Source organism: Triturus cristatus, chromosome 12 (assembly GCF_964204655.1).
Source record: "Triturus cristatus chromosome 12, aTriCri1.1, whole genome shotgun sequence".
Lineage (NCBI taxonomy): Eukaryota > Metazoa > Chordata > Amphibia > Caudata > Salamandridae > Triturus > Triturus cristatus.
Window position 1 is genome coordinate 241,149,780 of NC_140595.1, and position 26,775 is coordinate 241,176,554.

The 26,775-nt window shown below is 44.9% G+C and overlaps 1 protein-coding gene across 3 annotated transcripts in view; it reads left to right on the forward strand.

Annotated features, from left to right (window-relative positions):
* Positions 1-26,775, forward strand: part of IGSF9 (immunoglobulin superfamily member 9) — an 808,805-nt gene that overhangs the window by 341,193 nt on the left and 440,837 nt on the right. For all 3 annotated transcript variants that reach the window (XM_085639861.1, XM_085639863.1, XM_085639862.1), the window contains one exon: positions 26,147-26,299. In XM_085639861.1, coding sequence (XP_085495987.1) covers positions 26,147-26,299 — 153 coding nt within the window. The remainder of the gene's footprint in view (positions 1-26,146; positions 26,300-26,775) is intronic.

Sequence of the window (26,775 nt, forward strand, 5' to 3'; positions counted from 1 at the left end):
GAGGTAGAGGTGTAGAGGTAGAGGTGTAGAGGTAGAGGTGTAGAGGTAGAGGTGTAGAGGTAGAGGTGTAGAGGTAGAGGTGTAGAGGTAGAGGTGTAGAGGTAGAGGTGTAGAGGTAGAGGTGTAGAGGTAGAGGTGTAGAGGTAGAGGTGTAGAGGTAGAGGTGTAGAGGTGTAGAGGTGTAGAGGTGTAGAGGTGTAGAGGTAGAGGTGTAGAGGTAGAGGTGTAGAGGTAGAGGTGTAGAGGTAGAGGTGTAGAGGTAGAGGTGTAGAGGTAGAGGTGTAGAGGTAGAGGTGTAGAGGTAGAGGTGTAGAGGTAGAGGTGTAGAGGTGTAGGTGTAGAGGTGTAGGTGTAGAGGTGTAGGTGTAGAGGTGTAGGTGTAGAGGTGTAGAGGTAGAGGTGTAGAGGTAGAGGTGTAGAGGTAGAGGTGTAGAGGTAGAGGTGTAGAGGTAGAGGTGTAGAGGTAGAGGTGTAGGTGTAGAGGTGTAGGTGTAGAGGTGTAGAGGTGTAGAGGTAGAGGTGTAGGTGTAGAGGTGTAGGTGTAGAGGTGTAGAGGTAGAGGTGTAGAGGTAGAGGTGTAGAGGTAGAGGTGTAGAGGTAGAGGTGTAGAGGTAGAGGTGTAGAGGTAGAGGTGTAGAGGTAGAGGTGTAGAGGTAGAGGTGTAGAGGTAGAGGTGTAGAGGTAGAGGTGTAGAGAGAGTAGTAGAGAGAGTAGTAGAGAGAGTAGTAGAGAGAGTAGTAGAGAGAGAGTAGTAGAGAGCGAGTAGTAGAGAGTGAGTAGTAGAGTAGTAGTAGAGAGTGAGTAGTAGAGTAGTAGTAGAGAGAGAGTAGTAGAGTAGTAGAGAGTGAGTAGTAGAGTAGTAGTAGAGAGTGGTAGAGTGAGTAGTAGAGAGTGAATAGTAGAGAGTGAATAGTAGAGAGTAGTAGAGAGAGAGTAGTAGAGAGTGAGTGGTAGAGAGTGAATAGTAGAGTAGTAGTAGTATAGAGTATTAGAGAGTGAGTAGTAGAGAGTGAGTAGTAGAGAGTGAGTAGTAGAGAGTAGTCAGTGTCAGTCAGTCAGCGTCAGTCAATCCGTGTCAGTCAGCGTCAGTCAATCAGTGTCAGTCATTGTCAGTCAGTTTCAGTCAAACAGTGTCAGTCAGTCAGTGTCAGTGAGTCAGTCAGTGTCAGCTAGAGCAGCTCTGCTGACCTGGTTCTCTGGCTCTAAAGCAGCTCTGCCGGCCTGGTTCTCTTCCTCTAGAGCAGCTCTGCTGACCTGGTTCTCTCCCTCTAAAGCAGCTCTACTGACCTGGTTTCTCTGGCTCTACAGCAGCTCTGCTGACCTGGTTCTCTGCACTCACGATGCACGCACCGGACTTCGCGAAAATATATTTAAAAATAATATACGTTTATTATAAATACAAATATATTATTTTTATGAATATCTTAGATAATCTCTTGCCCTAATATGTATATTAAAGACACATACCTATCATTTTGTAACATACATTTTTTTTGCGGGAGTCGCGCACCTCAGCACGTATATGACGTCACGCCGGACCTGCAACCGCGCTAGCATCTCGTACCGTAATGCGCATGTGTCGCGAATGCGCGGGAGCAGGAGTCACAGACTGGTCGCATACCAATCGCGCACATCACGTAATATTAAATGTATATGATGTAACTGAAAAACACGCAGCCGTCGCACGCCGTACGCGGATCCTTCACGACTTTTCTACATTGGCGGCTAGAACCGTGATGTGTATGCTTTGAGTGTGCAACTCCGAGAAAAAAATTCACATTTTTTTAAAGAAAATAATATAAATACATTAAAATAAAAAATGAAACAAGAAAATCAATATTTCAGTTTGAATGTTTTTTTTTTTTTGCAATTTTCTGAAAAATATATAATGTTATTTAATGAACATAATATTTATAAATAGTTAAAAAAATCAGTACAAAAAATAGGTATAACTACTTTCACACTTTAAAATTTGCATTTAAAAAACCTTTGAAATTCACTGAAAAAAAACATAGGTTTCAGAGACGTTATAGTTAGAAATTAGCATTTAAAAAAGCTTTGAAATTCACTGAAAAAAACATAGGTTTCAGAGACGTTATAGTTAGAAATTAGCATTTAAAAAACCTTAGAAATTCACAGAAAAAACCATAGGTTTCAGGGGTGTTATAGTTAGCTTGCAAATGCTTGTTTTTACTTTCAACCATGCTGCACAGCCTCCACTCTGCTGTACATACAGCATGGCTTAAGCAAAAACATTGATAAAGCCTAATAAAACAGCTATTTGACTTTGTCAATGTTTTTTGCCATGTTGTTCAGCAGCATGGTTGAAGGTTAAGAAAATGGAAAGAAAATGCGGTGACACGGCCAATGTTGACGGCGTCAGCGCATTTTTCCTTTTACTTTTAGCCATGGTATGCAGGAGCGCACTGCTGTACACCATGGCTAAAAAAATGACAAAGCCAATAGATCATGCACAGGCGAGACCTATTGAATTTGACAATGCTTGTTACATGGGGAGCCCCAAGTTGGTGCGCTCTGTACTGTTTTCTGCTTTTCAAGGATTGAAGCATTATTTTCATCATCAGCTCTCTTAAGGACGTCTTATTTTTCACGCAGTATGTGCGGAAATTATAGTCCTTAATAATGTTGTCTGCCAGGTCGTTTAGTGGCTTTCTCTCATTCTGTGCTGCACTTTCTGCTTTCATTCGTGTTGGACCGTCGCAGTTAGAGAGACTTTTCCCTGACGTTTGTTTCCAGATCTTGAAACTACATTTTTACGAACTCGAGTATTCTTGGAAGTTCTGAGTAGCGTTAGCTCGCTTTATCTTGTCTGCTGTCTCCAGTAGGCTCTGTAATTATTTTCTGTGCCCGGATTGAGATTCCCAAGTGTTACTTCTTGCTGTAGCTGCTTTTCCTACATTGTCCTTCCTGGCTGGTGGTGCTGGTAGGGTATGCTAACCTTGGTGGATGTTTGGTAGGATTGATTAGTTTGTCATGTAGTTCTAGCTCTTGTGTCAATCACCTTAATATTAGGCCTGGATTTAGAGACGAGCTTCTAGACATGGAACAGTGGGAGCCAACGGATTCAACTCTGTCCCAATGCTTCCTGGAGTCTGTGACTCACTTGCATGTTCTACTGGGTAAATTATGAACTGCTTCTACCATTGCCCTGGAAGCATCTGTGAACAAAATAATAAACAAGGAGCGGCTCGTTAGTATTTTTGATAAGGTTTACACAAAATGGAGTACTTTAGAAGCATTTTTTTTATAGCTGTATGTTTACTACAGAAAATGCTGCAAATCACCTCAAGAAATAGACGCAGTGAGTTAAGACCCTATGGGTGTGGCAGATGCGTGGAACCCCAGTACAGAAATTCTGCACCACCTCTAACTAACCCAGTTAGATTGCTCTAAAACTCACATCTTATCTTCCCAGCCAGGCTTCATCATCCCTCACAGATTCTCATACTCCTACCCTGTTCCCCCACTTCTCAAACAATACCTTTCCGGCCCAGCCCTCTTTCTCTTCCCCTAGCTTTTCTCCCACCAGGCAGGTGCCCCTTAGGTCTCCGCACCTGTTGTACAACCGAGCACTGGGATTCCAGAGACACTACTATTTTTCGCATCTCTTAGGGGTGTACCATGTGAAACTCAGTCCCCCCTTGTGTTTTTCCTCATTACCATTAAGGAATGGGCCTGCAATAAATGTTTTACCCTGCACTGAAACAGCCCTTGGTTTCATCCAATTGAAATTTGGCTAATGTCATCGTAAGAAGATTACAGGACTGATAATAGCACAAGCAGATTAAGCAGATTGCATCTGCTCTTTCTTAAGGCTCCTTATCCTCAGTTTCATCAAAAAGTCAATGTGGCCAGCAGCAGCAGCCTCTCTGCCGCCTCCTTACCTGTCCCGCCCTGCTCTTCGTCTTCTGTTCACCAAATGACTGACAGTCCTTCATGGGTAATAACGACAACTGAGTGACCGAGGATGGCATGTTGCCACAGCGGTAATCTCATCTTCATTTTCTAGGTATCTTTTCATATTACAGACACACGATAGGGCATAGAAACAAAAGAAGGTCTTGTTGATATGGGGGGAGTCCGCCCCCTCATATTAAAAGGCTCCGAAGGGGAACCACACTAGAGTTCAGATGCTCGGAACAAGCCACCCATCATTGACATCAGAAGGGGAACCACACTAGAGTTCAGATGCTCGGAACAAGCCACCCATCATTGACGTCAGAAGGGGAACCACACTAGAGTTCAGATGCTCGGAACAAGCCACCCATCATTGACGTCAGAAGGGGCAGCGCGCATCATCATATGGAAAAAACCATCTCTTGAAGGTAGTCTACACCACCCGAGCCGTACTCAGCTGCCCCCGCGTTTTTAGGTTTCAAGGCAGATGGTGCAGCCCCGGGGGTTCCTTTAACCCATGCAGGACAGGAGATATGATGTATATCCCCAGTGTCTGCAAGGGGTAATCTCCAGGGATTAGTAAATGGTGCAGTGTGGATGTGGCTGGTTGTTTGAGTACTTAAGTATTTTTGATCCAGCTATGTCTGTATCTTAAGAGCCACATGCAAATTAGTGCCCCATTGCAAATGGTAACCCCAAACAGGCGTTCTTGTTTCTCTGAAATAAAACTTACTTAGAGTTTGGATGCTGGCGTGAATGGCATGACTTCCCCGGTCCGGACCTGATTGAATGTGTTACTGTGTACACTTGTGCTGACCGCTGAGAAATCCCTGTTCTGAGACGGTGCTTTCCACATGTGACACAGTGCCTTTTAAAAGTGCGCAAGGGGAGTTTGCATTCAACCTAACTGGTCGCCCCGCTCTGTGGTTTAGCTGCACCCCTGCATGCATTTTGCCTGCTAAGCTTGATATAAATGTGACATGTATTGTGCTCGCACTATATGCAGTTGAAGGAAAGCAGGCCACAGCCCCCTGTTTCTTAGCATATGGGTCGATCTCCGAAGAATGTCTGCCTATTCTTTGATTGGTGCAACACCACCTCTGATGTGGATCCATTTGGCTCAAAATCTGTTGCCCTGTCTAAATACTTCTGTACAAACCTAGATTAGTCAGCCACCTATGCAAATGTTCAGTCCTGTTTTTAATCATGCAATTGACTTGGAGTGACAGTTCCACGGTTACAAATTTAATGTATATTTGGGGGGGGGGCTTTGGATTGTCTTACCCCGCACTGTCTTTTTAAAGCCATTTTTCGGCCAATGAATGCTATCTCTCCGACATGGGCTGCAGTTCTTATCCTCCCTTGGACCCTGTCTGTGGTGGGGAAGTCTCTCTCGCTGCTTTTGAACACTCGAGAAGAGCCTCGGATTTAGATCTCCCAGGTAGGATCCTGCTCTCTGCCACTCTGAGAGAGAGAGAGAGAGTGAGAGAGAGAGTGAGTGAGTGAGAGAGTGAGTGAGAGAGTGAGTGAGAGAGAGAGTGTGAGAGAGAGTGAGAGAGAGTGAGAGAGAGTGAGAGAGAGTGAGAGAGTGAGAGAGTGAGAGAGAGAGAGAGAGAGAGAGCGAGAGAGCGAGCCATGCCGCCACCAGCCTCGGGCAGAGTTGGTGGTGGTATATAAACAAGAATCGTAGTTGTGCTGCAGTGCTGTCCCCTCGATTTAGAGCCCTGTGCTACACCGTCCATGCGGAGGCAGTATTACACCAAGACCCTCCCTGGGAGAGATTCATGTACTTCTACCCTGTTATAGGCAGACCAAGGTGATAGCATAAGGTGCATGCAATAAAAAATGAGTGTATGTTATTAACAACAAGTGGTGCCATGATGCCATATATGGCGTACAGTGTTTTACCTGGTGCCTCATTTTAAGCAGTGTTTTGATCTATGCTTCTTAACTACACACTTGGGTGCAGAAGCTTACTCATGAGCCAGACCTCGACTGAAGGATCGAGGGTGACTGACGCTCAATGGCCCACTGCACAGAGCAAACACAAGGAGATGATGGACTGAAGCGCTAAAACTTTTCAGGCACTCACTCCCTGTCACAGATCTGAGTCGAATTCATCATTGTTCTTTGGCTCACTTCGCATCAATTCAGAACCAGCTATATGCCAATCAGTCTTGACCCTGTGCCTCATGGGAACAGTCCAGCCGTAACTGCCAAACCAAGTCTTCCCTGAATCGGAAACAAACATCCTGAGACCGGTGTTGGGGTAACACCCCTCATCAGCCAGGCTAGCTTGAATCCTGTAGCAAAGTGAGCAAGGGACCCACGTCTGGACATACCCTGCCAACTTAGGACGAACAAAGCAAACACAAGGAGATGATGGACGGAGCGCTGAAACTTTCAGACTCACCCCCAGTCACAGATCTGGGTTGAATCCATCATCGTTCTTTAGCTCACCTCGCCACCTCAGTTCAGACCCAGCTATATGCAAATCAGTCTTGACCCTGTGCCATGGGAACAGTCCAGCCCGAATTGCCAAGCCAAGTCTGTCCTGAACTGTAAACAATCATCCTGGGACCGGTTTCGGGGTAACACCTCATATCAGCCAGGCTAGCTTGAATCCAGTGGCAAAGTGAGCAAGGGACCCACGTATGGGACTGGACTGCACAGACCCCTATGGCAAAAAGCCCCAGTTAAATGATGTGGCCCTTTGAATGGTGTAGAACTGTCTGTAGTCAGGATCCAAAGTTGTGAATAAGTGGTGTCATCAGGCGGCTGGCATTTGCAGCAACTAGGAAAGGACCGTTCACCTGTGCATGGATGGCTGGCCACCCTGACACATTACTCTGAACTGGTGCCTGCTCTTTTGGGTATTGTGCGAAGAAGAGCTTCCATAGCTGAATAAGACCATAATTCCTGCCCCATGGACACAAAAAAACTTAAAGACACTAGAAACTGGGCAAACGGACAATAAAGTTACTAGCAGATTGGTGTCCTTTTAAAAAGGTCAGGAACAGGTCCTTGCACTGAAACAGGTAGTTCTGATATGTGTATTTGTACAGCGTACTATCACCTGCGAGAATATACTGGTTCTGCACAGGTGTGTGTGTGGGCCTAGCCCTGCCTATTGTAGGTTGGTAATTTGAAAGTCAGTTCTTCATCTTCTTGTGGAATTTAAAAAGAAAGGAGGAGGCTCTGATGTGGAGGGGGAGGTCGTTCCATGCTTTAGGAGCACTGCAAGAGGACGCCCATCCTCCTGATCTAGTTCTGTGTGTGCTTGGGATGTGTGTGAGTAGGAGTCCTGCGGATTGGAGGTCTTTGGGTGGTTGGTGGTATGAGTTGTGAATGTTCAGGTATGTGGGGCGTGAGTTGTGTAGTGCCTTAATTGGGTGTGTGAGAAGCTTGAATTGAGCACATTTGTGTATCAGGAGCCAGGGTAGTTCCCTGAGGTGTGGTGTGTTGGAAATTAGTGCAGTGAATCCAGGCTTATGTAAGTGCATCTGATTACTTTTGCCACCTGGCTTGGAGGCTACTCCAAGGTTAGCTTGATGGTTTAGTGTCTGAGAATGCTGTTGGCTTGTATTTTTTTAAGGCCTCTTCTCTGACAAGGGATAACTGACACAAAGATAGATAAACAATATCATTTGACACAAATATCCTGTCAAAAATATAGTTTACCAAAATATTGAGTTCCTATACTTGCAATTGTAAGTTCAAAATATTGGAAAGAAAATATCGTTGAGCATTAATATCATCCAAAGACATAATGAAATGTTTTTTATATATTATTTTTTAAAGGAGTACATCTTACATATTTTAGTATATAACATTAATATAATGTAAATTACATAACTTCCACAAATACTTAACACTGTGTATAAATATATGCGTATGTAAATACACACACACATATGTGTGTATATATATATATATATATATATATATATATATAATTTATATATACTGAAAGCCAAATGTTAAAAATATATATTTCAGATTACATTATTTTTTTAATTACTACTACTACTACTATGAAAAGCAAAAGCATATATATCTGTGTATTGATTGCACCAGTTTGGGGTATATCAATTTAATGTGCAAACAAAATGACACGTTTCACTGTAAAACAGCCTTGATTACAGGCCATTTTATGGCCAAAATGCATCGTTTTGTTTACATATTAAATTGATATACCGCAAAATGCTGCGCTGCTTTGAGCGTGTCTTTTGGCTGTGGAATTTGCGATTTTGTTGCCGGTGTGCACCGCTGGCTTCCACTCTCCAACCCCTATGGTTCGGGATTTTTTGGGAGCATCGGGAATTTAAGTAGGATCTAAATATATATATATATAAATTTAAATACAAAATATGTGTATTTAAATAAAACTTACAAATATTAATTCAATTACAAAATATTAAATACATAAATTAAATCAACAAAATATGAAAAACGTAAAAGTTAAACACAATTGCAAAAAATATAAACATTTTAAAGAAATTAAAAATATAAATCATACATAAAATAAAAAACAAACAAATAATAAAAAATATATGTAACCAATATTAGGAAACAGATTGGAGTCTGGAAATATTAGATGTACAATTCTCACTCCAGTTTATGCAACAGTAGAGGTTAGATTTACTATTCTCATTCCAAACAGCACAACGGTAGGCAAAGTGTTGGACTTCGGAGGGGTTAGATTAACTATTCCCATTCCAAACACAGCAACAGTAGGGAAAGTGTTAGATTTTGGATTGGCTAAATTTACTATACCTACTCCTGTCAACACAACAGTAGGGAAAGTGTTGGACTTTGGTGGAGTTAGATTTATTATTACCACTTTAGTTTAAGCAACAGTGCGGAAAGCGTTAAACCTTTGAAGGGTTACATTTAATATTCCTACTCCAGTCACTGCAGGGATACTGAAAGTGTTGGACTTTGGAGAGGTTGAATTGACTATTTCCACTCCAGTCTATGCAATAGCAGGTAAAGCATTAAATTTTGAGGGGTTGTATTAACTATTCCCACTTCAAACAGCCTAAAAGGAGGAATTGATATTGGAGGGGTGTGATTTACTATTCCCAATCCAGTCTGTGCAATAGTAGGGAAAGCGTTGGACTTTGGAGGGGTTACATTTACTGTTTCCACTCCAGTCTAAGCAATAGTAGGGAAAGTACTTCACTTCAAACGCATTACATATTTGAATAACCCTATCAGTTTAGTAAAACTATTAAATTCTTAATATAAACATAATTGACATTAAAAATACAGATATGTGAAAAAATAATAATTCATACTTATTAATCGATTAAATAATTATCAATTAAACAAATAAAAAATGTGCCATTTATTTATTAATTAACTTCCCACCCTACACACCTACAAACCTAGCAGCCTACACCTAAAATAGAACAAAACATTTATATGTTTTATACAGTTGACTTAATTAGTAAATAAATAATGAATTAAATTCAATTTCATAAAATAATTAATTAACAATTAATACATTACTAATTATTACTTAATTAGTTACCCACCCTATACCCACACCTACAAACCTAGCAACCCACACCTAAAATATACCTAAAATATGTATTTTGCAATTTACATACTTAATAATCAATTAAATAATTCCAAATTAATAATTATTTGTTAATTATTACTTAACTTCTCACCATATCCCTCTGCAAACCCAACAACCTGCTATAAAATTATAAATTACTATTAGAAATTATCAAAAAATTCAAAATCACTTAAAATTACAGACTAAATTAAAACAATGTAATGATTATACAACTAATAGTAACACATAAAATAATTTATGAACTAAAACACATCAAAATAATTAAACGATATTTTTTACAACTGCACTTCCTAAAAATGATAATAAAAACAAGGATATTCTTAAAAACTATATTACTTGCTTAAAAAAACAATATTCTTGACAATGATATTCTTGCGTCACAACATTTTTTTATCACACTATTTTATTTCCGATATTTCTGTCTCCCAGTATTTACTTCAGAGTATTTTATTAGTTTTTTTTAGTTTTTATTATAAACAGATACATTAGCATTTCTGTCACGAGGTTAGCCAAACGTAGTTTGTATTGAAGTGATTACAGGTACTTGAGATATATGTTCAGCTAATCCCCTCTACATTGACTTGCTGGGAAATTAGGCAAAGGATGATAGAAAGAAAGAAGCAGGAGAGAAAGGGGTGAAAGGAGGAAACAAGAGAGGTTCTGTAGCAATGAGTCTAATTGGGTTTATAGCCATGTGACAAGGCCGACACCTCACTAGTTAACCTGGGGCAGGGTTGATAGTCCAACAAGGCCCCCCGATGCCTCTTCGGCCCATGGTAGCAACGTTCCTACTCGCTCGGTCCCCTCCCCCAGAGGGGGAGGGAAGGAGGGAGCCGGAATAGATTCAAGGGGGTTCGTAAGAATCTAGGTACGTGTCGAGTGACTTCCACATCCCCCTGGTTGCTGGCCTCCAGGTTGAGTTTTGTAGAGCTATGTTATCTGCACCTCTGAGGTGTGTTACCCAGTTGAACCAGCCTTTGTATGAGGTCTTGGCTGTGTCCTTCCAGTTGATCAGGACCATTTTTACTGCCGCAGTCAGCAGCATGAGGTCATGAATGCGGTGGTGAAGAATTCAGCTGTTAGTATGCAGCCCAGTACTTTATTTATGAAGCCAAAGACTTTCTCCCAGAACGTTTTGAGTGATGGGCAGTAGTAGATAAGATGTGCTAGGTTCCCCTTTTCCTTGCTGCAGTTCCAGCATAGATCATCTTCCCTGAGGCTTAGTGAGAATAAACAAGTGGGGGTCCAGAAGGCTTTCTGGAGTAGCCAGAATTTTGTTTGTGATAGGAATCGGGGCTCCTCAACCACGTTGGCGCTCCAAGAGCTTCACTGGCTTCCTATGAGGGAAAGGGTCAAATTTAAGTCCCTGTGCATTGTCTATAAAGCAGCACATGGCACTGGCCCAATCTCCCTACAGGAGAAGATTTCTTGGTACAAACCTCAGAGGACTCTTCGGTCCTCGAATGCCTCTTTGTTAAACACTGGCAGGATCAAGAAGGCCAGAATGGGAGGTAGGGCCTTCAGTACCGTGGCTCCACGATACTGGAATGAACTCCCTCTGAATATCAGACAGGCTAACTCCTTGATGGAGTTCAGGCGAAATCTGAAAACCTGGCTCTTCCCTAGGGAGAGGCCTATGGCCTTCTAACCTCTCTATCGCCTGCCTGGCTCCCACTCATTGATTTCTCACCTTCTTTCTGTCTCGGTAGTTGCACTTTCTGGTTGGTTTAAAAGTACTGTTCCCATCACAGTCCTAGCGCCAAGATACCCGTAGGGTGATAGCTGCGCGGTACAAAAACTAAATACATACATACATACATATCGGGGAGATTTTATTACGTGAGGCAGAGGACCGTAATGTAGCCAGTTCCTGCCAATTAAGTGAGATATTACCTTGTTTTACCAAATAGTTAGTTGTCTTGTCATTAAGTTTGGTGGAGTTTGGGCGTAGAAGTTTATAGAGGTGTGATACCTGATGACCTGGTCTGTTGGTCTTTGCCATATATTGTGGGTTTGACAGTTGGGCCGGGGATAGTTTGGCTTTGAATAGGGCTGTTTTGATTTTCAGGAAGTTGTAGAACTCAATGTCTGTTAGGTTATGTCTAGATTTTAGTTCAGCAAACGTGGTGGGGTATCCCCCTTCCTCTAGTTGGGCTGGGTGGGAGATACCCTTCTCTATCCACGTGTCGAGGGCTATTGATTTTCTCTTGTTTCTGATCTTGCTATTGGCCCAGAGTGACTCCAGCTTCGAGTCCTTTATGCTGTTCTCCATTTTCTTGTCTATTCTTAGAAGGGCAATTTTGTGTTTTTAAAAATGGAGCTGGAGGCGTGAAGATGTTTGTTAGCTGTTAGCAGCGCCATTGGGTTAAATTGTTCAATATGGCTCTCACGACTTGTAGCCATACCGGTGTGTATCCGTGAGGAGGTGATATCCAGTAGGCCCCTTGTTTTGCCAGAAATGCTGTTTGTAAGATTCTAAAGTCTGCTAGATTTACCCCTCCTAGTTTTTTCTCCACTCTTAGTTTTTTTATGCTTATCCGTGCCTTCTTCCCACGCCATAGGAATTTAGTAATCAGGTTATCTACTTTGCGGTGGAAGTCCTCTATGAGCAGGAGTGGGAGCATGCTGATCAAATAGTTGATCATTGGGGAGATCATCATTTTGATCGTTTCGATTCAGCCCCACCAAGTTATACATTTCAGGGACCAGGCCTCCGAGAGTTTCTTTATTTTTTCTAGCAGTAGTTTCTCATTGTGGCCTAGTGTGCTCATGAGGTCGTTACCAAAGTGTATACCCAGATATTCGATAAACCCTGTTTGCCAGGCCAGAACCCCCAGTGTGTCCCTAGTGCAGTGGATGTTCAGGGGTTTGCATTCTGATTTGTCCCTGTTGAGCTTATATCCTGAGTGTCCTGAGTATATCTCTATGGTGTCTATCAGGGCCTCAATTGAGGTCTTTGGTTGCTCCGTTACAATTAGAATGTCATCCGCGTATGCGGCCAATTTTATTTCAGCGCCATTAATATTGACCCCTTTTATTTTCGCGTTTGCCTTTATGTCGCTGATCAGGGGTTCCAAAGCCAGCAGAAAGAGTGAGGGGGAGAGTGGGCAGCCCTGTCTAGTGCCGCGTTGTAGTGTAAGTGGTTCGGAGAGTGACCCATTAATGACTATACACGATCTCGGGTCCCCGTACAGCACCACCACCTTCCGTATATATAACCTTCCCCTAAGTTGAAGGATTTCATGCACTGCTCCAGGAAGGTCCATGATACTCTATCGAAGGCCTTCTCGGCATCAAGGGTGAGGGCTACTGCTGCCTCTGTTTTTTATGCTGTGTGTTCTAGTATGTGGCAGAGGAGTCTGGTATTGTCGTTAGACCTACGGGTTCTCAGGAAACCTACTTGGGAGTTGCTTATTAAGTTGGGTAGGACGGGATTTAGTCTGGTTGCTAGGATTTTTGCATATATTTTGCAGTCTACATTAATTAGGGATATGGGCCTGTAGTTCTTGGGTAATAGCTGATCCTTACCCTCCTTTGGGATGACTATTATATTGGCTTCGGACATGGATTGTGATACCAGCCCATTCTCTGCACAGTGATTGAACACCCTCTTCATGGTAGGTTTTAGCTGCTCTAGAAAAGACTTGTAAAAGTCGGCTGTGTACCCATCCGGGCCTGGGGCTTTGTTATTCTGCATAGACTTGACCGCCATTTCAATCTCGTCGATGCTAATTTCTTGTCCTAGTCTCTGTGCTTCTACACTGGTTAACTGTGGGAGGCCAAGTCTGTCAAGATATTTTTTGCACGCCTCCAGATCCAAGATCTGGTCGTTTTCACAAAGTTCCTGGTAAAACTCTTGAAAAGTCTTGAGGATGTCTTTGTGTCTTGTATGGGTTTTGTTGTGTGGGTCTGTGATGGATGAGATGTATTTACAACTCAATATTTTGTTCAATCACCCAGACAAATACCGGCCTGAGCTGCCAGTCTCTTTCTATACCTGAAAGGCATGGTGACCACTGCACTATTAACTTTGAATTATAACCTCCTGCTGGTCATAACAGATTGGCCCTGTGTACTGCTGAAATTACCACACCTGTGTCACTCCACTGCTACTGGCACACAGCCCTCAAAGTGGATGTTTCACTCCCCAACTTGTATCCCAAGCATTATCTGTGAACACATCACTTGTACATACACATATAACCATACAATACTCTCGGAGAAGAGGTTACCCTGCTGACCACCATCCTACCGCCTCCCTTACCTTATTAAAATAAACTTTGCTAATGATAATAAAGTAGAGTGGCCACAGCATGCTTCCAGAGCCGCTGGTAAGAGAAAGAAATGTGAAGATCGTTGATATGTTGTGAGGCATTGCAGGCTGATGGTCATCTTCATGAGGTATCACACAGATTCAATCCGAGATTAATGCCTAAACTAGAACAAGCATTGGCAAAGCCAATAGGTCTGGGCAATGCTCAAGCTATTGGCGCTGTCAATGTGAATGTCTTTTAGCCATGTTGTATTAGCAGCACATCTGCTGTTCTACATGGCTGAAAGTCATGGAAAAAAGTGCTATGATGCTGCCAGCACTGGTCACATCATAGCACTATTTTGTGTCAGGAAGGGCAGGATAATGTACTGTACAATGGGGGGTGTAGAGACAGTGCATGCACTGTTTAGCCAAGACGCGGACTGCAGCCCACTAATAGTAAACAACTTGTCTTGAAGAGACAGTACATGCGCTGTGTACCTAAAAATAGGGAGGTAACACATCCTGGGCTCCAGGGGTGGCTCCTCCATTAGGGCGGAGGAGCGCTGCCCCACTGCTTTCTCTCAGTGCGATAAACAGCAAAATAAAATGCTATTTTAACTACCATTTTATTTTCGGCTTCTTGCGCTGGGAGAAAGCAGAAGGCAGAGGTATGCCTGATTGGGGGCGGGCAGGAGGATATGCTTGGTTGGGGGCGGGCGGGTGGGTGGGGAGGAGTGGCTTGCACCACTCTGAGTGACCAGACTGCTTGGTTGGCCCTGGGGCCGGCCAAAGCAGTCATGCACACTCTACATTTTCTCTATGTAGGCTGCATGCACCCTACATAGAGAAAATGTCCTCCCTACAGGGGCCCGGCCGGGCGCTGCCCGCGACTCCGCACCATTGCAGTGTTTTGATTGGCTGTAGGAGGGGAGGGAGCATGCCTGTTCCTGTTCAGGATGAGAGGCCGTGTGGGACCCGGCCCAGGAGCAGAGGCGGGGCAGGACTGGTCAGGTAAGTTTTATTTATTTTATTTGTTTTACCCCCCCATCCTCCTGCGGTAATATCCCCCCCTTCCCGCCCACGTGTATTGCGAGCCGCGACTGGTTTCAGTTTCAGTAACATACTAGTGCTGACACAGTGAGTATTAGCAATACACCTACCTCAGACACTTGAGTACTCTGCTGCATAGGCATTACATGCAGGGAATTGCCCCAAAAGAGCGAATACTGCCCTTCTCGTGCACAGTGAGTTCCAGCAGTGCCCTGACTCCCAACTCTGAGTACCACGCAGCACATGCACACTCATTACATGCAGAGAACTGTCCCCAGACAGCCAGTGCTGCTGCCCTACCGGAGGACGACGGCGGGACAACAGGTACAAGGCAGGCACTGACCAGAAAGACTGGTCATCCCCTTACCGCTTCCCTCCAGGAAGCCTTGGCTAATAACCCTAAGCGTATGCATGAGAAGGGAATCCCCCTCTCACACATAGAAAAACGCCTTAGTGAGTGTATCATATAGTCTGTACCACAAAACTAAGTCTGTTTTATTTTCACCACACCCTTTTAAAAACGGTCCTGAGGAAAGCCAGAATACTCTAAGGCACTGGCTGAAACATGTCGACCATCTGAAGGACGCAGGGGGCAGTAACTCTCCACCCTTACACGTCCTGTAGCTTTACTTTTAACCGCTGGTGTCGGCCCAGTTATTAAAATTTAATTTACCCTTGGGTACTGGGACCACCACCAAGCCGTTTTAAATCACAATTCACCCAACCTCACTGCACTCTCAGCAATATACCAGCTCCGCTGTAATCAGGCGTCGTAGCACACCCGGGACATACTAGGTGTCACTGGGTGGGCCCGATGATGAAGCATGCCACCAACTAGGTTGGTGGGTGAGGGCTTCATGAATACACCTACAAGGTGTCTGTGACAGAACTACTTTGAGTACTGCATCACTTTGGTCAACTTAAGCTAGTCTTCTTTGTTTAATCACATATAAATCCCCCGGGGACATGGACTAGCTTTCTAGTCCTCTCTCTCCCTCTTGTTACACGCAGGGGGTGTAATTTTCCACTTGCATGAGTACCTGATGCAGTCTCAGCGAGTCCTGTATTTCGCAAGTACAGTAAGTTCCAACAGAATACTGCTCCGTACACAGTGAGTACTGGCTGTACACTGACTTCAGGCTCTGAGTATCACGCTACACAATAATTACATAGAAAATTGTCCAAAAACAGCGAGTGCTACCCTTATCATGCATAGTGAGTTCCAAAAGAGCACTGTTCCAAGCACAGTGATTACCAGCAGTACACCGAACACCATGCTGCACACACACAGTCATTTCATGCAGAGAACTGTCAAAACACGAGTACTGTCCTTCACACTCATTTTTAGTTCCAACACGATAATTCTCCGTACACGGTGAGTACCAGCAGTACACTGACCCCAGACTCTGAGTACCACGCAGCACAGTCGTCACTGCCCTTCTCGTGCACAGTGAGTTCCAGCGCCATACTGCCCCTGCCCCAGAGTCGACATCCGGCCCAGGGTATCGTCTGCTTCTAAAGAAACACGGGGCAACGAGGGCTGGCACCGCTCGTTTGGAGTTCTGCAGAATAAAAACAAAACTGTCTTGAGAGCAGCAGAAACATTCACTCCTAGGCAGAGCTTGTCTTTGTATAGTTGCAGAAAATCCCATGGTGTGGTAGAAACCGAGCCTGGTTTGGAATAAAAGGAGCGCGCCTTTAATTCTGACACATTCACAACTTTTAAATTCTGAGACGAGGTATTCCGCGCCTCCAGGCGGTCTCCTTATCCGTGTTTCAATCTGGTATTTTAATCCTTCAGTTACACATGTCTACAACCCCATAAGAGCGTGTTTTCCCTCCTCCGTAAAGGTATTCGATTTTTATGATTCGATTTAACAGTGTATTTTTTTCTTGATTAGTGCACTTTTTTTGTTAAATGGGGAGTGGCGCGCATTATTTTATCAATTGCTGTTTGGAATTTTTTGCCCCTCCATCAAGGATATAGCATTGCTGGCATTCACGTCAAGTGGCGAGATCTTTACTAATTAATCAAAACAATAAATGTCCCTTGTCTGCGTTTCTTAAAATTAGGTGTCCGATGTGCTTTGTTTATGCATCCGCATTAGACCTTCGGAGGCTTCAGCGGATGGTTCACCACTCTGATGAAGAATAGGCTTTTGCGTCATGCCAGAAGAGAGCCAAATGTGTCAGAAAGGACTTAGTAGAAGGACGACTATACTTCTTATTTTTTTTTTTATGGAAAAGGCCTTCCACAAAACGATCAAAACATTTCTATTCTCCCCATCTTAATCTCCTACAGCCCGTCCTTTCCTTCTCCCCCCTCAGGTTATCGTTATAGTTCAGCGCCGGGACGCCTCGTTGCTGGGACAGCTGTTCGCGCTCAATAAAACGTTATAACATAACATAACAAGGAGCAGAGAGAATTGTGGGCCAGTGGCCTCTGCAGAAAGGTGACATTTTGGAGAACAATTGGGAGCTTGTTTGATAAATCCAAGGCTATGAAAGGTCCCTCAGTGAAAGTGTCCTTGCGCTTCGGGAGGAGTACATCTCTTCTTCACTTTCTCAATAACGGTGCTTTATGAAATGGAGGTGGGGGCAAAGGCGATACACAATGGTCTCTAAAAGATACCGGCGTGGTGCTCCCCAAGGCGCAGTCAAAGGAAAAGGGAGTCACCACGCTGCAATGGGACCTGCGTAGGAAGTCTTCTAGGCGCTTCTCACTTGTGTCGAAGATCCAGCGTGGAGGCTTAGTTAGCTACAAGGAGAAAAGAGGTAAGAATCTTATTCACCTAGAAATATCTTGGTTTATGGGGAGATGACCGAGTAACTTTGAGTTCGCTTGGGCTGCTCCATAGTAACCCCAGTGCCAGGCTTACAGCAGAGTATCGATAAAAAGTACAGCAAATGCACTGGAGTTTGGGGCCCAGGGTTCTGAGTTAGAGGCTACTTTTTTGCTACCACATCAGTTTCCGGCTCTCTGGCTGTGCCATGGCAAGTTTATGTATGTGGATCACTCTGCACAAACCGACCACCCTTCTAGCACAATAGTCTGTTGAGGTTTATTTTCTTTCTCTAAAGCCCAGTCCCTCTCTGTTTACAGGAGAAATGACCATCAACGAGTTGCCTCTTGGTAGCAGAGACTCAATTAGGAGGCGCACACCAAGCTTAAACGTAAAACCTACTTAAAAACCCAACTGGGTAGCAATTTATTTGTTTATCTTCATTTTTCTTTTAGTATTAATATGGTGTGGCTCTATTTTGTTTTATTTATGACTGTTTACGCTTGGAAGGTATTTTTGTAAAATGTCCAACTGTTACTCTTGAACATCCTCCTCTTTTGTAGTTCCTAAAGCCCAACTGGGACTTCCTCAGGATTGTTGCTGGTTTTTACACCTCGAATTCTACAACCAGGGCTTCCCCTACATGTCCGAGGTGAGACATCAGGGTGAAGCAGGAGGCGGTTTGATAAGCAGTCTGAAAGTAATAGCAGCATGTCTAAAATAACGTTCACCGACCTAATCATGTTCTCAAATGTGTGCATCCGCAGTAGAGAAAACTGCAGAGATAAATCTTCACTGACCAGGAAACATGCGCATTCTTAAAAAAGAAAAATAATTTAAAAAAGACATGCAAGTCACCATATTCCATTTGTGGCATTATTCATGCGGATGTGCTGCATGTTAAAATATTTGTTTGTTTTACAATATCGAGTAAATAATAGTGTATTTCCTTAAGTAGAAGATACAAAAAATTAAAAATAACAGTTAAAAGCGACATTCGAACACAGGAAATGCACACTTTGTAAAATGGTAACACTACTGAGTATGCTTACATCAGTGGTGAGAAAACAGCCAGGGCACACGTGTGCTGTGTTGCTGCTTTACTTGTTCCGCATTTTATCATGCAGTTAATGTTCTGTATTTGCATAATGTCCATTAAGCGTTTAACATGAATTTATCAAAACTGCAGATAGGTCTCAGGGAAAATTTCTTCAGCATTTGATAGGAACAAGAGGATGTAGATCTTGATAAAAATATTGTTGGAATAATATTTGCAATATTAATGAAAAGCAGTATGAACGCTCTACGGGGCGAGTAAAAACACCAGCACTTGTGTGGAGTGCTCAAACACAAAGAAAAAATGTAGCACCTAAAACGGGAGCAGTGGATGGGCACAAGTACTTGGTCCATGCTCTGCGGGAGGGCTAAACTGAAGAAGAGGCATGAGACATGCGTGTCAAGGACAAACTGAAACAAAGGGTACAAGTGCGACGAAGGAGCAAACAAATGGTAAGCCTGTGGGTGGGCTGAAGCCCACTGAATTGTAAACAACATGTCTCTTTAAGACAGCGCATGTGCTGTCTAGCAGAGACCTAAACATTATGTTCAAAGCATATGAGCTGCAGATTACACACTTTTGCATAGATCGCCATCTGGTGTTGGGCCCGGATGTTTGCAGTTTGTTTTTCCTCTTGGAAAGTCTTTGGAAGTCACGAGGTCGGTGACTCCTCCCTTGGATCGTATTGCGCATGGGCTTCGGCTCCATCCTCAGATTGTTTTTTTCCGCCATCAGGCTCGGATGTAATACTTCGCGCTCCGGTTCCGAACATTTCCAGTTCGACGATCGAAGCGGAATCCTCGCTCATCGCGGTATTGTTCAGATCCAGATCTCCTCAATCACCTTCTCTTCGACACATCTTCGATTCCAGTCGTCGACGGCGGCCTTCGGGCCTACCTAGGCTCCAGTCCCGGCTGATGGAAAGAACTCCTTTCAAGAAGTGCCCTCGATGTGGGTCCAAATTCCAAACACACAGATCTTCATGAGGTGTGCAACCTCTGCCTCTCCCCTGAACACGAGGCTCGAGACTGTCCGGCCTGCAAGTCTTTCAGATCGAAAAAGACTATTCGAGATCGAAGAGCCAGACGAAACATGGCGCACTCCGCGACCTCCCTTCCAGTCGACATCTTCGGAGACGACGTTGAAGATCCAGGACAGTAGCACACCGAAGAGGACCTCGTCAGTGCTTCCGAAGCCGACGACTCAGATGTGGAGGACATCACCCCGGCGCAGAGGGTCGTGAGTACTATACCCCCTTCCGCACCCGCGCCCACACCCAAAAAGGTCACGCCTTCGCCTCCGGGCCTAGTCAAGACCAGAGACACTGCTTCAAACACCCCACCTTCGGGCTCGGTGAAGAAGCCAAATAAGCCTTCCGGCGGCTCGGGCTCGAGCCAGCCCTCCAGCAGTGCCGAGAAACACACTTCGGCACCGAAAAAGAGACCGGCCTCTACCTCGACACCGAGCTCCGCACCAAAGTCCTCGGTGTCGAAACGCAGCCTTTCCGTACCGACGCCATCTTCGGTACCGACCAAACCCCATAAGGGGCTCGGCACCGACACTTCTACGCCGAAGCCCACCTCGGCTCCAACCAAGAAATCGGAGGTTCCCAAGCCCAGTGCTAAGCACGGCACGGACAAGCCTAAAAAGTAATCGGCCCCGAACCCTTTGGCGCCGACGGAACAAACATTGTCACAGGAACTGTTTACACCGGATCCCTTGCAAAAGACTCTTACCAAGGATCCAAAGACTGGACATTTGGCACTCTCTTCTAAAAAGAGACATTTGGACAAACCGGCTCCGCCTCCACCTCCAAAGAGGAAGGACTCTGCTAGCTCCCCTTTCAGAATGCCTTCCCCACCTCCTCCACCCTCTCCACCTCCGCCTTCTCCACCCCCACCTCATCGCTCCCCGTCTCCAGACGATGATGATCAGGGGTCCCATATTACGATCCAGGGGATGTGCCCCAAGACCCCACCCCTACAGGATCCCTAGACCCATGGAACAACTACAATAATCCAGACATTCCAGACGTCCCACAAGATGACCTTTACCCTTCCAGGCCATCTCCACCGGAAGACTCATTAGGTTTCCACCACCTACTTCAGAGGGCGGCACATTATCACGGGGTAGAGCTACACACTGACCCAGTAGAGGAGGATTTCTTCCTCGACACCTTTGATACCGCACATAGGTCTACCTCCATACTACCTATGCTCAAGGGGGTGATAAAACATGCGCCAGAGGTTTTTAAGGACCCAGTCAGGGCTAGGGTCATTAACCTACGCATAGAGAAAAAGTACAAAGCTGCCCCCACAGATCCTGCCTATATCAAAGGGCCAGCGCCACTAGATTCCCTAGTGGTTTCCACTGCACGGAAGAGGTCAAACTCCCAGGCGTCAGGCGAAGCACCACCACCTGACAAAGAGTCAAAGCTCCTGGACGCGTCAGGAAAGCGCACTGCGTCACAGGCAGACAATATATGGCGTATCGCCAACACTCAAGCGCTATTGGCCAGATACGATAGAGCGCATTATGATGAATTAGAAACCATAATGCACCACCTCCCAGAAAGATACAAGAATAGGGCCAATGAATTAATTCAAGAGGATAAGACTATAACGAACACCTCCATACGCTGTGCCTTAGACGCAGCAGACACAGCCTCCAGGGCCATTAACACTAGCGTCCTCCTCCGTCGCCATGCTTGGCTGAGGGTATCAGGTTTCAAACCTGAGGTACAGGCCTCCATCCTAAATCATCCTTTTGACCAAGAACACCTATTCGGCCCAAAGGTAGATGAGGCCCTCGAGAAAATGAAGAAGGACACGGATACGGCGAAATCTATGGGAGCCCTGCAGTCACACCCTCCTAGGCGCTCCTTTCGCCGCTCTTCCTTTCGGGGTACGGCTAGAGGCTACTCCTCAGATAGCGCGTCCACTTCCTACAAATCCCCTGCTCAGTCCACCTTCACAAGGGGTTATCAAAGAGGCGGCTATAGGGGCAATAACAATAAAGGCAGAGGTAAAACAAATACCGCCCGCTCTGCCACACCGCCTACCCAATGACTTCCCCCCGCTCCCTCCAGACCATCCCACTCTGGTCGGGGGCAGGCTACAAAATTTCCTTCTGGTCTGGGAGACCATCACCTCAGACAAATGGGTGACCCAAATTATTTGCTCAGGATACTGCCTAGAATTGACATCTACCCCCCCCCAAACATTCCACCCAGGCAACGCCCAATGTCACAAGAACATTCCACATTACTAAAACAGGAGGTAATCTCCCTCCTACAAAAACAGGCAATAGAACAAGTTCCCGCCAATCAGCAAAATTTAGGGGTCTACTCCCTATATTTTCTAATACCAAAAAGAGACGAGACTCTACGACCTATTCTAGATCTCCGGCCTCTAAACACATACATACATTCGGACCATTTTCACATGGGAACACTTCAGCAGGTACTTCCGCTCCTCTCCCAGAACGACTTTCTCACCACACTGGACTTGAAAGACGCATACTTTCACATGCTCACAGAAAGTACCTCAGATTTGTAGTGGACGGGCAACACTACCAGTTCAAAGTGCTCCCATTCGGGGTCACAACAGCACCAAGGGTATTCACCAAGTGCCTAGCGGTAGTGGCGGCACACCTCAGAAGACAGCACATTCACGTCTTCCCATATTTGGACGACTGGCTGATAAAAGCCACGTCCAACAACCAATGTGTACACCACACCGCCACTACAATCCAACTACTTCACCAGCTAGGCTTCACGGTGAACCACCAAAAGTCCCAGCTAACACCATCCCACATAAAGCAATACCTCGGTGCCACCATAGACACCTCAAAAGCCATAGCCTACCCCAATCCGGCCAGGATTGCAAGCATTCAGGCTTTGCGTCAAAGATTCATACCTCAACACTCTCTTCCAGCAAGAGTGTTTATGCAACTGATAGGGATGATGGCCTCTTGCATTTTCATAGTGCCTCACGCAAGACTCCAGATGCGTCCACTCCAAGAGTGCTTAGCGCGCCAATGGAACCAGGCTAAGGGGCAACTCACAGATCTGGTGTTGGTAGACGGTCGCACCGATCGCTCTCTGCAGTGGTGGAACACCACAAATTTTTCCAGAGGTCGACCGTTCTTGGACCCGGTTCCACAAATAGTACTAACAACACACGCATCGCTCTCCGGCTGGGGAGCTCATCTATTACACCTCACAGTGCAGAACACATGGACGCCGCAACAAAAGTTACTCCATATCAACCATCTGGAGTTACTGGCAATCTTTCTAGCCCTAAAATCCTTTCAAACAAAGATTTTAGGTAAGGCAGTCCTCATTCGCACAGACAACATGACGGCCATGTACTACATTCAAAAACAAGGCGGCACACACTCTCCACAGCTCTCTCAACTAGCACAGAGCATATGGAGATGGGCAATTCCACACAAAATCTTTCTCCTAGCCCAACATGTCCCAGGAGTCCAAAACACCATGGCAGATCAGTTCAGCAGACAGACGCAGCAGATCCACGAGTGGGAACTTCACCCACAGGTCCTTCACCCGTTCTTTCAGATGTGGGGGCATCCACAGATAGACCTCTTCGCCACCCACGAAAACAAAAAATGCCCAAGCTTCGCCGCCAGATACCCACACCCATTGTCCAAAGGCAATGCGATATGGATGAACTGGTCAGGCAAATTTGCGTACGCCTTTCCACCTCTCCCACTAATTCCATTAGTGGTGCGAAAGCTACAACAGCACTCCCTCACACTGATCCTAGTAGCTCCAACATGGGCCAGACAACCGTGGTACACCACGCTGCTGGAACTCTCGGTAGTACCACACCAAAAGCTACACCTCTCACCATGCCTCCTAACCTAGAACCATGGAGAGATCAGACACCCGGACTCAGCTCAACCTTGCGATCTGGCTCCTGAGATCCTAGAATTCGGATACCTTAACCTTCCCCCTGACTGTATGAACGTCATCAGAGAAGCTAGACGCCCTACCACTAGAGCCTGCTACGCTGCAAAGTGGACAAGATTTGTTGTTTATTGCCATAACAACACAATCAATCCTCTAGACGTATCTATACAGCACATCATATGCTACTTGCTCCATCTACAACGGTGTAACCTAGCATATACATCCATTCGGCTACACCTCGCAGCAATTGCCGCTTACCTACAGAACAGACAGCACCTATCACTTTTCAGAGTGCCTGCCATTAAAGCCTTCATGGAAGGCCTTAAACGAATAATTCCCCCCAGAGTATCACCCTCACCTGTGTGGAACTTAAATATAGTTATCACAAGGCTAATGGGACCGCCCTTCGAACCTTTGTACAAATGCGAACTGCAATTTCTCACATGGAAAACAGCTTTTCTTGTAGCCATCACTTCCCTTAGAAGGGTCAGTGAGATACAAGCACTTACTATTCAAGAACCTTTTCTCCAAATGCACCAGAACAAGGTTGTTCTCCGTACCAACCCAAAATTCCTACCCAAAGTCATTTCCCCCTTTCATCTAAACCAATCGGTAGAATTACCGGTATTTTTCTCGCAACCTCAAACTGTTGCAGAAAGGGCTCTACACACGCTAGATGTTAAACGGGCCTTACTTTACTATATCCAGAGAACACAACCTTTCAGAAAGACCAAAGAACTATTTGTCTCTTTCTCTCCACCACACAAAGGCAACCCTATCTCAAAATCAGGGATAGCTAGGTGGATTGTAAAATGCATACAGATTTGCTACCACAAAGCAAAACGAATGCTATCTGTTCCCCTTAAAGCCCACGCTACACGAAAGATAGGGGCTTCTATGGCTTTTCTAGGGAACATCCCATTAGATGATATCTGCAAAGCAGCTACATGGTCAACACTGCACACTTTCACTAAACATTACTGTGTAGATGTGCAAACCAAGCAACAAGCTAGTATGGGCCAGGCTGTACTAAACACACTATTTTAAACCACTGCAACAGTTACCGGTGGTCGCCCCTAGGGTTGGGAACTGCTATATAATCTATGCAAAAGTGTGTAATCTGCAGCTCATATGCCTCGAACGGAATATGCTACTTACCAGTATGCATCTGTTCTTGGCATGTAGAGCTGCAGATCTACACACGCCCACCCGCCTCCCCGGCTACCTGTATCTGTTCCAGCCCATCTTATTTAGATACAACACACATGGGTTTCTTCACTATTATTATTACGCTCCATCTTTCCCTGTTGGCGAAAAACAATCTGAGGATGGAGCCGAAGCCCATGCGCAATACGATCCAAGGGAGGAGTCACCGACCTCGTGACTTCCAAAGACTTTCCAAGAGGAAAAACAAACTGCAAACATCCGGGCCCAACACCAGATGGCGATCTATGCAAAAGTGTGTAGATCTGCAGCTCTACATGTCAAGAACAGATGCATACTGGTAAGTAGCATATTCCTTTTTTACACGTTTTTCCTGGACCCAAATACTACATGTCAGAATATTGCACAATATGTGAATCCAATATAGGTTAATGCTGGAAAACCTCAGTGATACTGCTGTGTGTATATCATCAGTAATCCTATGCATTGTGAATGAACTCGCCATGTGTATCATCATCATTCCTGCTATGTGTATCTTCAGTGCATTAGTAAATTACCGTATGTCTTTTTAATAATATTCTGGTGTGTTTTGTGTGATCCAGATATGTGTGTCACATAATTCTGCTGTGTGTACCATCTGACATTCTGTAGAGTATGTATATCATAAATTGCTGACTTTTGTCAATATTCGTCCTGGTTGTATTATATCATTCTGTTGTGTGTATCCTTTATTCTGCTGTGTATGTGTTCAGTGATCTTATCACTGACTCCGATGTGTGTAGCAAGTTTCTGCCTTCAGTAAATTGCTGTGTTTTGTCAGTTATCGCCCTGTGAATATCTAATGATCCAGCTGTGCCTGATGTGAGCATGCCATGTACTATCATTGATCCCGCTGTGCGCATCTTCTATGATACTCTTTTGTATGCTGTTAATAATCCTCCTGTGTGCTTTGTCAGCGATCCAAGTGCGTGTAGTCAAAGGTCCTGTTGTGAGAGTTGTCAATAGTTCTGCCCCGCGGATTGTCAATGATCCTCTTGTGTGTATCTTCTAATATTTATGTGCACATATAGTCAGTGACTTTCCAGTGATCATCTTGTGAGCATTGCCTGTGTCCTGGTGTGGAATCTTGTTATAAAACTGCTTCGTGTTTTGGCAGTGCTGAACATTTCACCCATGATGCCTCGTTGTATATCTGTGCCCTTTATCGCCAGTGATTCTGTTGTGTGCATCATCAGAGATCTGCTGTGTGCTTTAACAATACATTTACTTTATGGCCAGTGATTTAATTGTGGTTGTATTCCGTGCTCCTTCTGTTCATATTGTTAATGATGTATTCATCAGCGTTGTTTGTCTCATCTGCAGTAATTGCATAGTTACATCCCACATGTCTCCATTGCAGGGCGAACACAACTTGAAGAAGGCGCCTCCCTCAAGATTGATTTCTTGCGTTCTGAGGATCAGGGTTGGTACGAGTGTCGTGTTTTATTCCTGGACCGCTACCACAGCGACGAGAACTTTCAGAACGGGAGCTGGGTCCACCTCACCGTCAACTGTACGTCCTACTGAAGAGTATCCAGGCAAATGCTTCTAGTCATTGTATTGCATTGTATTCTTATTGCATACCCCCATGAGGTCCAAAGCTCTTTGTCATTTGCTGGTAACTGGAAGTGCTTATGGCTAAGATAGTGTGAATCGAGGGTCGTTCATTTAGACAATACCATTGCCACAAGTGCTGGTAGTGTGTGTAGCTTTTGCGAAAGTAGCTCAAGTCTCCTCAACCCTTTTATTTTGTTCTGTATCATCTCGATTACACGACTGGTCGGTATGGCAGCCAGGGCTCAGTTAATGTGCCTTCTTGTCCTCCCCAAACCTCCACGGATCAAAGGTCAGTAGCAGCTGCACTGCCCTCCTAGTCCATGGCAAATCAGAGGGAGTCTTCGAGTTTGGCCCATGAAATGGGAAACCTGCAGTCCCAGGCAGAGAAGAATGCCTGGCCTAATTAGATGAGACGCTCAGCTCAGATTACCG